This window comes from Molothrus ater, chromosome 8 (assembly GCF_012460135.2).
Source record: "Molothrus ater isolate BHLD 08-10-18 breed brown headed cowbird chromosome 8, BPBGC_Mater_1.1, whole genome shotgun sequence".
Lineage (NCBI taxonomy): Eukaryota > Metazoa > Chordata > Aves > Passeriformes > Icteridae > Molothrus > Molothrus ater.
The window spans coordinates 4,044,983-4,063,306 of NC_050485.2; the positions used below are offsets into that span (position 1 = coordinate 4,044,983).

The 18,324-nt window shown below is 48.9% G+C and overlaps 1 protein-coding gene across 6 annotated transcripts in view; it reads left to right on the plus strand.

Annotated features, from left to right (window-relative positions):
• The window catches only part of SGMS1 (sphingomyelin synthase 1), a 93,638-nt gene that overhangs the window by 70,976 nt on the left and 4,338 nt on the right, over positions 1-18,324 (plus strand). For all 6 annotated transcript variants that reach the window (XM_036385939.2, XM_036385941.2, XM_054515633.1 and 3 more), the window contains 4 exons: positions 6,634-7,459; positions 11,240-11,357; positions 14,610-14,763; positions 15,408-15,574. In XM_036385939.2, coding sequence (XP_036241832.1) covers positions 6,840-7,459; positions 11,240-11,357; positions 14,610-14,763; positions 15,408-15,574 — 1,059 coding nt within the window. In that variant the 5' untranslated portion in view covers positions 6,634-6,839. The remainder of the gene's footprint in view (positions 1-6,633; positions 7,460-11,239; positions 11,358-14,609; positions 14,764-15,407; positions 15,575-18,324) is intronic.

The window sequence follows — 18,324 nt, forward strand, 5'->3', positions numbered from 1 at the left end:
CCACCTGGGCAAGGTTGGAGCGTGGGGTGGTGCCCAAGGGGCCTGGGGTGGTTTATGGGGTTGGTTCTGCTGTAGGAAGCTGCTGAAGCATTGAAGATCCTGGTGTCTGAGCAGCTTATTCATAAAATCACAGAGTGCTTTGGGTTGGAAGGATCTTAAAGCTCATCTTGTTCCACCTCCTGCCATGGGTGCCATGGGTTCCACCTTCTGCAGGTGCTCCATTCCAGCCTGGCCTTGGGCACTGCCAGGGATCCAGGGGCAGCCACAGCTTCCCTGGGCACCCTGTGCCAGGGCCTGCCCACCCTCACAGGGGAGAATTTTTTCCTGATATCCAGTTTAAACTAATTTTTAAAGATTTGTGATGTTCTGTTAACATTTTCACACCCCCCTTTGTATTTGGGGCAGGGAGCATGGATTTCCTATTGCAGCTGTACAAAAATAAGCCAATATTGGTCCCATTTCCATGGCGAATGTTGAATTTTTTTAGGACTGGGACATTAGGATTGTGGAATGGAGTATAAAATAGGATGGGTGCTTGGGTTACACCTGGAATGGGCAGAAAGGCTCTGCCTCCCTGACTTGTGGCAACTTCCCAGCCTGAAATAATTGCAACTTAAACCTGCCCTGCTCCATCCTTTCCATTCCAGGATCATTGGAAGCAGGATTTCTGTCCTGGGAAAATAAAAGCCCTGCTTAGCAGCTGCTCCTGGGGTGAGTGCTGGTCAGGTGAGGCCTCCTCCTGAGGGTTTGCTGGTTTTCATAACTTCTGCCAAGCACCAGGAAGACGGGAGAGGAAGAAAGCTGAGCTGTAGGGCTGTAAACCACAGAATTAGGGAATTGTCTGGGTTGGAAGGGGCCCTGGAGATCATCCAGTTTCAGTTTCTGCCATGGGCAGGGACACTTTCCACTAAGACCAGGCTGCTCCAAGCTCTGGTGGAATCTCAGGGAGGGAAATCCTCCCTGGTGGTGTTCCCATCTGGAGATGGGACCTGTTTGGTTATCCAAATGTGCTGCAAGTACTTTGGGTTTTAAATCCTCCATGCTCAACTCTGGGCTTGTGTTCTGAGCTATTACCCTCATGAGTGGATTTTCATTTCTGGGTGAATTTTTTTTAATTTCAGTTAGAATAGAAAATATATGGTGAGGGTTTCTTTTTCTTCTTGGTATCAAGTAATTTAGAAAAAAAGCAGGCTGCTCAGGGATTGATGTAGTATTCAGGCAGGGCTTTTGCTCCCTCTGAAGCTGTGTAAGGAGCTCTGTTCAGGGGATGTGGGCGTTGCTTTGCATTTTCATCCCAGCCTCTCTTTTCATAGTAGTAGCTCCACTTGCTCTGACTTCCTGTCCACAGGCCAATGTTTTCCATCTGAGGCTGGCCTTGGAAACCTGTCTTAGAGCTCTGTGCAACTTGTGAGCCCACCTGTGCCTCAGTGTTATACTTACAGCTATTTTATATTTGCATATATTTGCATTTCCAGCACAAACCCAGCTTTACTGGCTTGTTTTACACTGCCAGCAGTTTCTTGCTTGTTCGTGGTGCAGAAGGAGTGATGCTGGTTTGGAGGCAAGCCTGTCCTAGAGGGAGGGAAACACTGCTTGAGAGCTTGTTAGGGCTACCCAGCACATAATTTGTGGCAGGCAGCTCCCTTCCATTGCAAATTGGTGTGCAGAGGTGCTTGTCAAGTACAGGATGTCCAGTTATTGAGGTGTCAGAGTGTTATTGTTGGCCATGATGAAATGCCTGGACAGGAGGTGACTGTAGCAGTGACTCAGGCCCTGCTGCTGTGAACAGTTTGTTTTGTGCTCTAAGAAACACAGGACAAGAGCTCCCAGCTTTTATACTTGGGGCACTCGGTCTCTGTGTGACTCCTGCTCGTCATTCATGGGGAATTCACTGCTGGGCTGGGTTATAAAGCGTTGAATCTTCAGTCCTTACAGCAGCTTGCTTTCTCTGCTTATTTGTGTGCACACATTATCAGTGTGAACCTCAAAGTTTGGTTTCCAAGGGCCAAAATGTCCCTATTGTACCTTCCAGCTGTGCTTATGAACCTCTCTCATTTAGACTCTCATTTTTTCACTGAGAGTTGAATCCTCTCAACTTTTCTGGGCTGTCTGGGAAGGATGCTGAGGGTTGCAACTGGAGCACACCACTGCCTCTGAAAGGATTTCCTGGCTCCTGGTGACAAGTTGCTGAAATAGCTTTTTATTTGACTGATTTCTATAGTGACTGTTGCCCTGGCAGCAAAACTTAGAGAGTAAAAGCACAAACACGAGCAGGGCACAATTTGGTTTCTGAAGGCTTAGGTTTTCTTTGCTTTGGTTGGGTTTCAAAGAGCTTTAGGAGGAGTTTCAAGATGAACAAACAGATAAGGGAGGTGTTTTTTTACTGGTTTGAGTGGATGTGGTTTTGTCTCATCAGTGTTAATTGTGAGAATGAACCATTTCTGCTTGCAAGGAGACCCCAGACCTGGGCCTTGTCCTCAGCACAGGAAAGATGTGGAGCTGTTGGAGCAAGTCCAGAGGAGGCCTTGGAGATGCTCCAGGGCTGGAGCCCCTCTAGAGCCAGGCTGGGAGAGCTGGGGGTGCTCACCTGGAGAGGAGAAGGCTCCAGGGAGAGCTCAGAGCCCCTGCCAGGGCCTAAAGGGGCTCCAGGAGAGCTGGAGAGGGACTGGGGACAAGGGATGGAGGGACAGGACACAGGGAATGGCTTCAAAATGACAGAGGGCAGGAATGGATGGGACATTGGGAATTAGGATGGGAATTAGGAATTGCTCCCTGGCAGGGTGGGCAGGCCCTGGCACAGGGTGCCCAGAGCAGCTGGGGCTGCCCCTGGATCCCTGGCAGTGCCCAAGGCCAGGCTGGAGCAGCCTGGGACAGTGGAAGGTGTCCCTGCCCATGGCAGGGGTGATGCTGGATGAGCTTTAAGGTCCCTCCCAAGCCAGATCATTCCATGATTCTCATGTGGAGAGAGAGAATTCATCAGCTGATGAATTCATGGCTGATTATCTTGTTCTTTTAACCAAAAAGGTTGATGCTCCCACCTTTGCTCCTCGTGCCCAGCTGATCTGAGAAGAGCAGGTCTTGATGGGCAGGGTTGTAGCAGGTGCACCCCAAATCCTTGTTTAACCCTCTGGCATGGCCCTGGCCAAGGTGTGGGTGGAAATGTTGGTGGGAATTACTCCCCATGTTTTGAGTTAGCACTTCAGTGTTTTCTGGCAACAGCAGAAAAAGGTCCTGTAAACACAAGGAGGTGCCACCTGGAGCCCTTGATGAGGTTGTTTCATCCTGCTCACTCTTGTGTGGGTATTTTGAGGTACTGGTTTTCCACAGCATCACTATCACGGTGCAGTTGGTATTGTTATGATAATCACATTGTTATTTATAATTCCTTGTCGGGTTCAGGCTCCTTAATGAGGCAGCTGTGCTGCAGATGGAGGGAATTTTTATTTACCTGGGCTAAAGAACCTGTGGCAGAGCTGGGGAGGTTTGTGTGTGCCTCATCCTCGTGGGACCACGCTGAGCCTGGGCATGTGGCCTGGCTGCAGCTGACACTGCTCCCCACCTTCTGTCTTCAGGAGAGGAGAAGACCTTTTGTGGAAGGGAAGGGCTCAGGGAGAGCTGTGAGTCACCCATAGTTCCTGCAAACCACACCCCATCAGGCTTTCATGGATGCACCATAGGGAGTGAGGAATTTTTAATGTGACAAGCTGGAAGGTGTGAGTAAAGAAGCTTTTTTGCCTTTTCCTCCCCCCATTAGACAGGCTGTGAAAATCAGTCTTGAATAAGAAGTGGAGTTAAAATTTTTAGTTGGTTTTCCTCATTTTAACTTTCAGTGAAAACAACTCATCTCCGTGGCCTGTGTCCTTGGCAGAGGATTACCTTTCCTCCTGTATCATTTACTCTGCTTTTACAAAAGGTGCTTGATAGTGATTTCCACTGGTGGTGTGAGAGCACATTTTGGAACTGATGGTAGTTTCCAGCAATATTGCCCAAACCTGCAGTTTTACTGCAAGGCACACTTCTGTTGGTTTTTGTCAGGCTGCCAGGCCAGGTATCCTGGGGTCACACCAGCATTTTGGGACTCTTGTGCCAGTATCCAAGTCCTATTTGCAGCTGGCAACAGATTTTTCCATCTGGAGCTCATCTTAGAACCTGCTGGAAGCTTTCATGGAATGGTTTAGGTTGGAAAAGCCCTCTAAGCTCATCAAGTCCAACCATTCCCCCAAGCACTCCCAAGGCCACCACTAACCCCTGTCCCCAAGTGCCACATCTACAAATGTTTTAAATCCCTCCAGGCAGGGATGATGACTCTGCCACTGCCCTGGGCAACCTATTCCAGGGCTGGACAACTTTTTCCATGGAGAAGTTTTTCCTAGTGTCCAATCTAGACCTTTCTTAGCAATGGAGATGTGGTTTGAAGGTTGGCTATAGGCTCCTGAACTGTGTCTTTAAATGTTGTCAGGGTGGGCAGGAGGCTGCTCTGTCAGGTTCAGGGATTTGGGAAACTGGGATTTAGGCACTCCAGTGTTGCAAACTGAAAAGGTTTAGTTAATAGTGGCCCACCTTGTGTGCCCACAGAGTGCTCAGACAACCCCAAAGCCAGGCTGGATGGCTGCTGCAGGCCCAGAGCTCAGCTGGGGAACCAGCATTAAAAATAAATAACTTTGGCTTTATACATTGTGAGGCACCATCCTGGGAAGCAATAAGAAGTCTGTTAGGATTGTCTGTTGGGAATTTGTGCTGCCAGAGCTGGGATTTGAAATGAGCACATGGAGATGGGCAGGTGGAGCTGAGCTGCTGCTCAGTCCTGGCCTTGTAGGAGCTTCTAATGTGGGTTACCATGCATAATTCAAGCTATACTTTTTCCATGTTCAGAGCTCTGTAACTAAATACTGATTTGCTAAACACAACGTGAATAATGAAGCAATCTGTGGCTTGAAAGCCTTCCTCAGCATTGAAAGAAAAGGAAGCAAATAGAGCTGTATCCTCACTTCTGCTCTAAAACAACACAGATTTGCACAAAGTGGAAGAGTCATCTTCATCCCTTGCTCTGTGGATTTAAATGTCCGCACATTCCTGGTGTCCAGAAGTGACAGGTGGCCTGTCCAAAGTACTGCCAATCCTTCCATCCAAGGCTTTTTCTTTTATCTACCATCACAGTTCCTGCCATGGGAAAACAAATTAAAAACTGCACCTTGTGTTTCTTGCTGAGTTTAGAGGTAACAGGTCAGAAAATGAATTGGTGTGCAGTGTGGTCATGTTTACATAGGAGTAAAGCCCTGTATCTGTTTTGAGCCACTTCAGCTCAAATCGTGCCAGTAGGGTAAATTATTTTGGTTTTCCTCAGTCACAACTTTGCTCCCTTTGATGAAACACAAACACTTGGGAGCCTGTAAGAGGCTAAAAATATTCTTTCAGCTGATAAAGGCTTGATTTGACTTTTGAAAATATGAAGTGGTTTTTTTCCCTGTGCTGTTACCTTCTCACTTCATGTTTATGAGCTGCAGCAGAGCACGTGGTCTGTGGGATGGTGGGGCTTCCACTGCTTTCCTCTCCTTGCTCTGGGGAGGAGCAGTTTTGGTTTTTGCTTGAATAAACACCTCACACCTGAGGATTTGCTGGTGGTTACTGCCATCATTGCTTTGTTTGCTGCTTGTGTCTCAAAAATTTAGGAGGAGATTCCAAGCAAGTAACTTGTGTGTGCTTGTAACTTTTGTACTTGAAGCAATCAGCTTTTCTAAGCTATTTCTGCAATTCATTGGGTATAGAAGTTTCTTACCTAGTTCCTCTTTAAAAAAAAAACAACAATAAAAAATTTCTCCTGGTTCCTTTTTTTTAATCTGGTAGACAACATTTCTTTGAATTGGAGCAGTATACCCTGGTAACAGTCAAATTTACCTCACAGAGCTACTAAATACTTACAAACCTAAATGCTTCAGTTTATTTTCAGGCTAATCTGCTTGATTATTGATTTTCCTGCTGCTCTTTTGACCCAGAGAGTAGATCCTTCCTTACCTACATCAATTTTTTAGTGTTGATGAGTATATGTGGCACCTGGAGGAGTTTTAGGGTGGGTTGGCTTGGGGCTTGGAGCAAGCTGGTCTAGTGGAAGGTGTCCCTGCCCATGGAATGGGATGAACTTTAAGGTCCCTTCCAACCCAAACCAGTCTGGGATTTTGTGATTTTATGATTTTTGCCTTGCAGAATGAAAAACAGATTTTGCATTCAATCACTGGTGCCACACATTCCATTAAGGTACCAGTCTGTAAGGGGTAGAAGAGGTTTCTACCACAAATAATACCAAACGTTTGCTCTGTAGCTCCTTAAATCCATGAGTATGGTGATTGTTAGAGGAGTTTGGGTGTTGCTCCTGGACTAGAGCATTGAAATGGAAAATGTAACAAACACAGAGCAGGAGGGAAGCTTCCCACAGCTGCCAAGTGGTGTTCAAGGTGGTGTTGTTTTAAGAAACCAATGGTGAGCTCGGGAAGGACAGGTGCTGTGTGTAAAAGGCTGGAGCTCAAGTCTCCAGAGTCTGTTGTCCGTCCCAACCCAAGCACAGCTGGTTTTGTGCAGGAATTTTGACGCTGAATGTCGTGCTAATGCCTGGTTCTGTGTTTCTCTCCCCCTTCCCAGGAAGAAGAATGCCAACACGAAGATGAAGTAGAGCGTTTCCTACGCTGGCCGCACGCCGGTGTCGGCTGGGTAGGGACGGGCTCTGCCTCTGGCCAAACCCATTCCAGGGACAACAAGATGAAGCCAAGGAGGAGCTTCCCACCACGCTGGAGCCGCAGTGACTGCTGCCCACTTTAAAAAGCCCATGTGCCACCGTCCCTGGCGAGATGAAAGAAGTGGTGCTGTGGTCACCCGAGGAGGTGACCGGCTGGCTGACGGACAATGCCATGCCGGAGTACTGTGAGCCCCTGAAGAACTTCACCGGGCGGGACCTCATCAACCTGACGGAGGAGGATTTCAAGAAATCCCCTCTGTCCCGGGTGTCTTCCGACAGCGGGCAGCGGCTGTTGAACATGATCGAGGGGCTGAAGATGGCTCACCACATGGAGGCTCACAAGAACGGCCACGCCAACGGGCACGTGCGCGCCGGCGACGCCGCGCGCCAGAACGGCTTCGGCGCTGCGCTCAAGCTCAATGGGGGCATCCCCAACGGGTTCAAGAAGGAGATGATCAAGATCCCCATGCCCGAGCCGGAGCGCTCGCAGTATCCCATGGAGTGGGGCAAGACTTTCCTGGCTTTTATTTATGCACTTTTTTGTTTTGTCTTCACCACGGTGACTATCTCGGTGGTTCATGAACGAGTGCCTCCCAAGGAGGTGCAGCCTCCCCTCCCAGATGCATTTTTTGATCGCTTTGATCGGGTGCAATGGGCTTTTTCTATTTGTGAAATCAACGGCATGATCCTTGTAGGACTGTGGTTTGTTCAGTGGCTGCTCTTAAAATACAAGTAAGTAAAACCTTTTCAAAACTTGAGTGCTTCTGACAGCTTTTGGAGGGCATATGCTGGTTTGCACCCAAACAAAATGAAGCTTCTTGTGATCTTCTAATCTCAGTTTTCAAAGGTGAAGTAGCATGCAGTGTGAGCTGCTTGTGCAGAAGGCAGAGGTCCAAATGTTCCCTGAGAAGCTGAGCAACGCCCCTGCTCGTATTTTTCTGAGTGGTTAACTCAAACCTTTTCCATGGGTGAAAAGCCATGGATTGGATGAAATGATGTTCTGAACTCACTGTTTGTTCAGAGAGAACACAACTCATGCTTTTGTGAGGGCAGTTGTGAACCAGGATCCAAGGGAATGGCTGGAGCTGTGCCAGGGGAGGTTTGGGTTGGAATTCAGGGCAAGGTTCTCCCCCAGAGGGTGCTGGGCACTGCCCAGGCTGCCCAGGGAATAAGCACAGCCCCGAGGCTGCCAGAGCTCCAGGAGGGTTTGTGCAATGCTCCCAAGGAGGTATGGAGTGGGATTATTGGGGTATCTGTGCAGGGGCTGGAGCTGGATCAATGATCCTTGTGGGTCCCTTGCAGCTCAGGATATTCCATGATTTTAAACCAAAGGGAAACAGTCAGAGGGGGTGAGCGTGGGATTGCCCCCAAGAAGGAGGTGTGGGGTTAATAGGGCCATCCCAGGGATCAAACACCCTGTGGTGGAGCTGAGCAGAGCCTGCAGGTGAGGAACAGCAGAATCCTTGGAGATGTTGAAGCAGTGAGATGTGGGTTGAGTTGATGTAACATACATACATTGGTGTCACTGGCAGTGATGTATGTGAAGGTTCATACACATCACTGTGAAGGTTCCCCCATACTGTGTCCCCATTTGCCTTGGGGTGTCTGTTTTTATTTTTGTTATGGAATCACAGAATGTTTGGGGCTGGAGGAGACCCTAAATGTCATCCCATTCCAACCCTCTGCCATGGCAAGTCCCCTTTGGAAGGGCCTTTTCTGGTGTTAGGGGAAAATGCCAGGGAGTCCCAGAGCTTGGTCAGTCTATGCACTGATCATGGAATGTTTCAAGGACCAAAATCCCTCTTTTCTATCCATGAGCAGAGGGATCAAGGTCCCGAGCTGTGGCTGAGCAGGAGAAAGGGAAGAGCAGGAGAAAGGGAAGAGCAGGAGGTGCTGGCAGGAACAGGAGCCCAGTGAGGTGGCTTCATCTGGAGAACCTTGTTCTTGTGGTTTTGGATGGTGCACACCAAAGGGGTGGTGACTCAGTGCTGCAGAAAAGCTGAATCCCTTTTGTGGTGGGGTTATCCCCTCCCTTTGAAACTTAATTCAGGAATAAAGGGAGGGCATTGGGCCAGATGGGCCTTCCTCACTTCTGCTTCCTCATCCCTGGAGGTGCCCAGGGCCAAGTTGGACACTGGGGCTTGGAGCAGCCTGGGACGGTGGAAGGTGTCCCTGCCCCCATGGCAGGGGTGGCACTGGATGGGCTTTAAGGTCCTTTCCAAGGCAAACGTTCTGTGATTCCATGATTCTAATGCTGTCCATGGCATGGGATTGGGCTGGTGTCTCTCCAGAAGGCAGGAGCAGGTCTGGCTGGGCACTCTGGAGTTTCCACAGGGAGCTCAAGGAAGCTGCTGAGGCAGATGAACTTCCCTGGGAAGCATTCCCAGATGCTGTGGGAGAAGCAAAATGCCAGGATTGTGTTTGGCTCATGGGGCTGAAGGAGCAGCCTGCTCCCTGCTGAGGTCTGCAGAGCTGCGCTGGAGCTCTCTGGGCCAGGAATACGTGTGGAGGTTGGACTGGCTGGCTCTGAGTCTCACATTCACACAAATCCTCCTGGCAGAAAGGGAAATAGGAGGGGTTTTACATTTATTTTTACTTTCTATTACAGTGCAGAGCTCTCTCAGATTTTCCCAAGTTAAAATATGCCAAATCCAGCAAAATCAAGTGGTAGTTTTGATTAAAAAAAGAAATTCAGTGCTTGGAAAAATGCTTCTTTGGTCTCTCAGAATATGCTGTTGTTCAGCCTTTAATCCCCAACCCCCTGTTTGCCTTAATGTTAAAAAGAAAAAAAACAGGTTCGTGTCTGGTTCTAAAAGCCACAGGGGTGAGATATGAGAGGAAAAATTCTGCAGAGGAGAACCCCTGCTCTACTGGAGTGGTGCCCTCCACACTTAAATTTCAGTTTGTGGAACAAGATTAATAATTATCATTCTTAACTCACATGTTTACACCAGGAGAGGGAAGAAAAAAGTCTGGAATAGTGTGTTACAGCAGAGAGTACTCCAGTGCAAAATGTGTTTAGCCTGCAAGAGTTGAATTTTTCCTGATAAATCAAGGCACTCAAGGTGTTACTGATCTGGCACTGCAAACTCATACCCCTCCAAGAGTGGAGCACTCCAGTTTAATAACCGTGCCAAAAGCACTGAAAAATGTAAAAGCTGGCCAATTTTGATTTTTGAAAGAGCTCAGCTTGATAGGAATATTATTTTTTTTAAGTGAGCAAAATAGCAACGACTGAATTCCAGTGCCTGAAGGGAACCTCCAAGAAGGAAGGAGAGAGACTCTTTTGAAGGGCTTGGAGGGACAGGACCCAGGGAATGGCTTCCCAGTGCCAGAGGGCAGGGCTGGATGGGATATTGGGAATGAGGAATTGTTCCCTGGCAGGGTGGGCAGGCCCTGGCACAGGGTGCCCAGAGCAGCTGGGGCTGCCCCTGGATCCCTGGCAGTGCCCAAGGCCAGGCTGGACTTTGGGGCTTGGAGCACTTGGGGACAGTGGAATGAGATGATCTTGAAGGTTTCTTCCAATCCACTCTGTTCTTGGATTCTATGAATGCCAGAACCTGCAGCTTGAAATGGCCATGAGTGCAAAGAGCAGTGATTTAAAATGACCCAAACCCACGGGGTCTGTAGCCAGTGGCAAACGAAGGGCGATTGCTGTAATTGGATTTACCCCTGATTTCTGTAACCCTGGCAGTGATCTCTCCTTAGGATCTCTCCAGAGGCTGCTCCTGTCCTGGTGGATGTGCCAGGAGAGGTTTAATTGTCTTTCTTGGAGGTGTTTTTAGGTTGTGGGGCTGGCTGTCCCTCCTGAGCCCATCCATCCTTTACCCCCAGGTGCTCGTGCTGGTTTTGCAGAAGCACCTCACAGTACCCCAGATGTGCATCTGCCCTCTCTGTGAGCATCAGCCCTCACTAAAAAATGTCTCTGCAGCTGTGGCTGCTGAGTGGCTTCCCTGCAAACACCCTGTCCTGCAGCCAGGCCAGCTCTGCATTTTTATTTGGGAGCTTTCCTTGCTGATGTGAACTGCTTCCTTTATAATGCTGCTCAGGAAGATGTGTTCTCTCACTCCTCTGGGTTATACAGGAGACCCTTTGTAATCACTGAATTGTGTGTCAGCTGAAATAAACTTACTCCTTTTCATCCCACAATGAAAATCCTGTAACTTTATCCCCTGCCTCAGATAGGAAATCAGTGACTGGCCACAGCTAATGGAGGGGTGTGGGGCATGAAATCCCCTTTAATGTCTTCAGCAGCCAGTCTGCACAGGCTTTTGCATCCTAATCCTTAGATTTCCTGTATTCACCTTCAAAGGCAGTGTGAGCTGTGTTGCTGCTGTGTTCCTGGCCTGGAAGGCGTGGGAATATTTGTGGGGTAGTTCAGCATTCCCAGGTGTAAGCTGATAGTGTCACGAGTTTCCAAAGCATCAGGAGGAACCAGCTGCTGCTTTGTTTTATTTCCCTTTGTGGATTTTGTTTGCCTCCTTATTTGTGCCTGTTTTTTCTCCCTGCCAGGTCTATAATTAGCAGAAGATTTTTCTGTATCGTTGGCACACTATACCTGTACCGGTGTATTACCATGTATGTGACTACACTCCCAGTACCTGGAATGCATTTCAAGTGCTCTCCAAAGGTAAATTCCTCCTGCCTGCCCTCATCTGCCTGTTTCCCCTTCATCCTGCTCTTCCCAAAACTGCTTTGTCAAAAAAGTGTTTCTGAGGGAGGGGATTCTGCCCCCCTGCCCTGCTCAGGTGAGAGCCCACCTGGAATTCTGTGCAGAGTTCTGGTGTCTCCAACATAAGGAGGACATGGAATTGTTGGAGCAGGTCCAGAGGAGGTCATGGAGATGCTGAGGGGTCTGGAGCCAGGCTGGGAGAGCTGGGAATGCTCAGCCTGGAGAAGGGAAGGGTGTGGGGAGACCTCACAGCTCCTTCCAGGGCCTGAAGGGACACAGGGGAGCTGGAGAGGGACCCTGCAACAGGGACTGGAGGGACAGGACACAGGGAATGGGTTCAGATTGACAGAGGGCAGGGCTGGATGGGATCTTGGGAATGAGGAATTGTTCCCTGGCAGGGTGGGCAGGCCCTGGCACAGGGTGCCCAGAGCAGCTGGGGCTGCCCCTGGATCCCTGGCAGTGCCCAAGGCCAGGCTGGAGCAGCCTGGGACTGGTGGAAGGTGTCCCTGACATGGCAGGGGTGGAATGGGTGAACTTCAAGCCTAAACCAGCCCAAACCATTCTATAATTTTAATTTGAGAGTGCTGGTTTGGTGTGACAGGGACACCCTTCTGCAGGTCACTGGCTGCCCTCTCAGTGGAGGTGCAGGGATTCTCAGCCTTTTCAAAGCACTGAGCTACCCAAATTCTGTGGCATTTTCAGCTAATTTGCATGATCAGCATGTTCCTGTCCCCACTGAAGCTGCTGAAGGTGTGCAACCTTTGCCATGTGTGAGTCACTGATTTCTAAATGAATACACACCTCAGTGTGTCAAATCTAAATAGGATTTGTGGTTGAAAATGGCCCAGAGAGACTTTCCTAAGGCTGTCTCCTGCACATATTTTTGCAATTCTGTTAGCACAAGGACTTCTCACCTCCTCCCCAGTCCAGCCCTGACTCCCAGGGATAAATTGTGAAAGCTGTGGCTGAAACCAGGCTACTGGGACAGAGGTGTTGACCCTTGTGGTCACTCTGGGAGGGTGATTCAATGCTCAGGGTGGAGATGGGACAGAGCTGGTGGTGTTGCATCCACCCCTGGTCACTCCAGCATTGCTGGAATCCTGGTCCTTGCTGCAATTCCTGGGGCTGGCTGTGCTGTGACACAGCTGAAGCAGGAGAAAGGGCACAAGCACAGCCATAAGTCAGCTGGAAGTTGTAAAAATCACTGAGGTACAGGTAATAAAAGCCTGATTGGACTTGATCCACGTGCTGAGGTACAGGTTGTAAAATCCTGATTGGACTTGATTCATGTGCTGGCGTTGTTTTGGTGAGGTTTGGCACATCCAAACAAAGCTTTGGTTCCTCAGGGAAGTCCAGCCAGTGTTTGCCAAGGCAGAACTTTGTGTTTTTTGAGGGATTTTGGAAAGAGAAATGAGTAGGAAAGGATTCAGCCCTGTGCTTGAGCAGACTGCTGCTCGGAAATTTAAAAAGAGAGAACACAGGTATTTATGGGCTGAAGTGAATAAATCTGCCTGTTTGGGGAATTTGGGGAATTTATGGCCTTGGCAAATCCTTCTCATTACTCAAGTAGAGACAAACTGAGGGCCCTGATAAGATTAAGGAGTTTCCTTGAAAGCCCTAAATGTCCTGGTGGGAAAAGAATAACCTCTCAACACCTTATTGAGTTCTGTGTGATTGTGAAAAGTGGGCTTTGGGGAGCAGTTTAGTGTTTGTGAGCAACTGTTAGCAGGAAATGTTTAATTCCTGCAAAGAACATGTTCCAGTCTGTCAGAAATTATTAATTTCCACTTCTTAAAGCAAGGCCAAGCTTTAAAATAAAAACATAATGGCCAGCCTGGGTGTGTGTGTGTGTGTGTGTGTGTGTTTCCTTCTGACAGTTCAGTGGTGTCCTTGGATTTGCAAACACCATAAAATTAGGTGAGGATGCAGCACAGGTGTGCATTGATCCATTAGTCCCTGCTTCCTGATAGGTCCCAGAGCTTCTCCACACATCCTGGTTGGCCCATGGCTTACAGTTTTTGTGGATTTGTTTAATATTTGGCCTTGGTTAAGAGCAGCAAAAGTGTTGGGCAGTGCCAGCTGCCCTCGGTCACTCGGGAGGGGGAGCAGAGTGTCCTCTGGGAAGGACTTGGTTTGCTTGGATTTGGCTTTCCTTGGGCAAACTGAAGTTTTTCCAGGAATATTCCACGAGCCAGTGTCATGGCTGGGGTGGGTCAGAGCAAATCTGGGTGTGGAGGGAGATCCCTGTTTGGATTCAAAGCACAAGTGTGGCCCTGTGCTCTGACAGACAGCACAGATGTTTCTGTTGGAGTGGGAAGCAGAAGGAAATGATCTAGCAGGATTTTCCAAGGCCTTGGGGTTTGGACTGAGATGCTCCTCTGTTCATCAGATCCTGGCTTTGGCTGTTCAGTCTGGGCAGTTCCTCCTGGTTCTGTTGGATGATCACCAGCAGGGCCTGTGCTGTTACCAACAACATGAACCAAATTAAACCTTGTTTATTTTAGAGTGTGCTGCCTCTTGAACAGAAGGAAAATCTCACCTGAGCACCAGCTACAGGAGGTGCAAAGCATCAAAACACTCATGTCTCATTCCCAGTCTTTTTCCTGCTAGAAATGTGCTGCCAGCTTTTGGGAAAAGCTGAGGATTTATTTATCTGCTGATTGATCTTGTGGATCCAAGCAGAAGGGGAGCAGAACTGTGGCATTCACATTCTCTGATAAAATCCCTTTGCCCAGGATTTTTCTCCTGGGAGCTGAGAAGCCTCAGAGAAAAGGAAAACAATTCTTATCTATTTGCTTCTCCTGTGTTGTGCTCACATGTGGAATGTGTTTGGAGATTGTTTCATTGGATTCTGCTGTGAGTTGTTTTCACTCTTTGGCCAGTTGGGGCCAAGCTGTGTTGGGACTCTGGAGAGAGTCATGAGTTTTCATTATTAGCTTTTGAGCATTTAGTAGGTATCTTTCTTGTATTCTTTAGGATAGTATAGTATAGTATAGTATTCTTTAATATAATATAGCATTCTTTAATATAATATAATATTATAAAGTAATAAATTAACCTTCTGAGAACATGGAGTCAGGTTCATCATTCCTCCCTGCCATTGGGCACCCTGCAAATACAATAGAGAACTGAAAGGCCAAATTGCTGCTTAAAACCATTGCTTTGAGCTGTGATATTTTACTGTGCTTTTGTGTTTTGCTGTCCCACCAGCTCTTTGGAGACTGGGAATCTCACCTGAGAAGGATAATGAAGTTGATTGCTGGCGGAGGCTTGTCCATCACGGGCTCCCACAACATGTGTGGGGATTACCTGTACAGCGGCCACACCGTCATCCTCACCCTCACCTACCTGTTCATCAAAGAGTGTGAGTGCCCTGCTGCCCTCCCCTGGTGTGCTGCCTTCCTCACTGAGGGGTTTCTGTTGTGCTCATCAGCCCAGTTCCAGTTGAAATATCTGTGTGTTCCATAACAGCCTCATGCTGGGTATTGGGGGAAAATTCTTCACTAGAGGGATTGTAAGGGTTTGGGTTGGGAGGGACCTAAAAGCCATCTCATCCCACCCCCTCTATGGCAGGGGCACCTTCCCCTATCCAGGCTGCTCCCAGCCCTGTCCAGCCTGGCCTTGGGCACTGCCAGGGATCCAGGGGCAGCCCCAGCTGCTCTGGGAATCTGAACCAGGGCCTGCCCACCCTGCCAGGGAACAATTCCTTCCCCAAATACAATCTAAACACAAGCAGGTTCGATTTGACTGGCCAGAATATATGATATCTTTCTCAAAAGATTTCATAACCTTTCTCATTTCCAAGGATCTCATGACCCCTGAGTACAATTTTAAAGTTCCACCTTTAAGAGAGTGATACTTATTTTGTGATCTCAGCATTCCTGCTGTTAATCTGAGCCCAGGCATCTCTGTGCCAGCCAGGATTGCAGTCCATGACCTCTGCTAATCACTGCAGTTGTCCTGATAAGCTTCCACTTGGGAGTAACCCCTGCTTGTGCTTCTTTGCAGATTCCCCACGGCGACTCTGGTGGTACCACTGGCTCTGCTGGGCTCTCAGCATGGTGGGGATGTTCTGCATCCTCCTTGCTCATGACCACTACACTGTGGACGTGGTGGTGGCTTACTACATCACTACAAGGCTATTCTGGTGGTACCACACAATGGCCAACCAGCAAGTGAGTTCCTGCCACTCCTTGGGTGCTCCTGCTCTAGCCTGGGGGGGTGAGAATATCCAGGCTCACCCATGTCCTGTGGAGAGTCTCTCTCTTCCTCCCAGTTATTTGGTCTGTAGGGGAGAAAGAGGGATCATTTCATTGGGTTCTTGACCACAAAAATATGGGAAGGGCTTCCCAAAGGCAGGCAGGGCTCTCCCACCCCTGGGTAACCTCAGTTTTTTGAAGTCTTTACTGAATTTGGGCCAGGTGGCCACATTTTTGACAGAACAACAAACCATTTCGATTCTTTTGCCTTGGTTTTGTTTAGTTTGGTGGCTGAGGCCAGCTGGGGGTTTCCTGTGCTCTGTGGCTTGTGCCACAGGTCCCTGGAGGTGCAAGAGGAGGCCTCAGCTAAAAAGGAACTGGTTTTTGAAAGTGTTTCCAGGGGGTGGAGAGTTCTCCTGGCTGGTGAACTGGAGCAATCAGGAAGGAGCTGACAGTGCTGAGGAAGGTGAAACCTCCTCTGCTGTGCAGGGCAGGGTCAGGCTGGAGATCAGGAAAGGTTCTTCCCCCAGAGGGTGCTGGGTCCAGGCTCCCCAGGGAATGGGCACTGCCCTGAGGCTGCCAGAGCTCCAGGAGAGCTTGGACACCTCCAGGGATGCCCAGGGTGGGATTGTTGGGGTGTCTTTGCAAGAACAGGCTGGATCAGTGATCTCTGTGGGTCCCTTCCAGCTGTGCATGTTCCATGGCTCTCTGAGAGGAAATGCACAAGTCTTGCCCTTGGATAGTGGACAAAGGAGTTAAGAGACATTTTTAGCTCCATAGCAGCACATTGGTGTCCAAATATTTTCTGTGCTCATGGTCAAAGATCTTTGGCTTATCTGTGGCATATGCTGTTAATTGTGTGTAATAAAAACCTCCTACAATGGTAGAAGATGAATTTATATTATGACAGTGCAGATTTTAGATCCTATCACAGAATCATCATGGGCTGGAAGGGGCCCTAAAGGTCCTGTAGGTCCCACCTCGTTATTCCACTGGTTTGGTGCTGCCTGAAGCAAAACACCACAGCCATATTTGCCTAATTGCCAATTAGGTGCCCTCTGATGTTCACTCAGCTTGGGAGGCACTGGGTTCTGTGCCCACACTCTGCAGCTCCTGTCACACAAGAGCTGAGGATTCCACACACAATCCAGAGGATTCCACGCTTTCACTCTGCTCCTGGGCTCCCAGAGCAGTGGTGGTTCCAAGCTGGAAGTGCTGGAGTCAGGAGTGCCCCCAGTCCTGCTGAGGAATTGCTTCAGCAGAGCTTTGGTGTGGAACGTTCCTGTCCTGCTGCCTGAGGTGGCTCAGCACTGCTGCCCTGAGCTGCCAGGATGTTGGGAAATGCCAGTCCCTGGCTCCTTCCCTGAGCACACATTGGTGTGCTGCTCTCTCCTTCCTCCTGCTAGGCCTTGTGCCTGGCCTTAAAAGCATCAATGGATTTATTTGACACATGAGCTTGACATGGAGATGAAACTCAAGCATACGAGCCCTGTGTGTGCTCGTGTGCACATGTGTGCTCATGTTCCCTTTGGGTGGGTGGATACAGGGATCCCTGGCTCTGGTGTGGATAACAGGCAGCAGAGGGGTTGGATGTGGTTGGTCTGGGGCTTGCTCATGGCTGAGAGAAGCAGAAGGTAGGTGGGAGCAGTCTGGGAGCATGTGGAGGGCAGGGCAGGGTTCTGACTTCCTCCAGATGGGTTGGGATGTGCCCTGCTCATGGCTCCACGTTGCAGTAAGGTAGAAAAATGATAAAGAAAAGCCTTATAAAATCAAGCCTGCTCTGGCTGGCCTGTCATTTCTTCTAAGGGAAGCTAGCACTGTGCAAGTTCCCATGTGAAAGCAATCCTGGTGTGAGCAGTTTGTTAGCATAACAATCTGTTCCTGGGTGAAAAACAACCAGCACCTGTATAAACTGTTTTTACACAGTTAGATAGAAAAATGAAAACTATCTCTCACAAACAACTTCTCCTGCACATCCACACTGAGAGTTTGAGTGACCAATCAATACAGAATAACAATTTGTTACTAATAAATAAGTAATTGGCAAGAAAGCTCCTGACCAGTTGGAGTCACACACGAGGTCTGTAAAACTGTGTAAAAAGGAGTTACATGAATAAGGAAGGGGCTTTTTCCTCCATGAAGAAAATGGAGTCCTGTGTGATGTATTCCCATAGCTCCACAAGCACACAGCCAGCCCCAAAGTGATTCCTGAGCCCCATGGAATTTCAGAGGCACTTACAGAGCACATCCTTACAGAACATCCTGCTTTGGGATGGTGTTTTCATTCCCAAAGGAGAGCAGACCCCTGTTTTGGGCCACTCCTTCTTTCCTGTGGGCCCATCAAACAACTGAGGTCCTGCAGGCAGGGGTGAGCAGGTTTGGTGTGTGCAGGGAGACTGGGATCTGTTTGGGAGGTGAGATTTTGGGAGCAGCAGGAAGCAGGACAGCACCTATTGGAATATTTACCAATATAGCTGGATGGGATGTGCCTGAGCTTGTCTGGCCCTTGCTGCTGAACCAAACAGTGGCACTGTGGTGCTTCACCCCAGAGACACTTCTGGCTGGCTGGGTGTGTGGTGTTTCACCCCAGAGACACTTTTGGGTAGCTGGATGTGTGGTGCTTCACCCAGAGACACTTTTGGGTAGCTGGATGTGTCGTGCTTCACCCAGAGACACTTTTGGGTAGCTGGATGTGTGGTGTTTCACCCCACAGACACTTTTGGGTA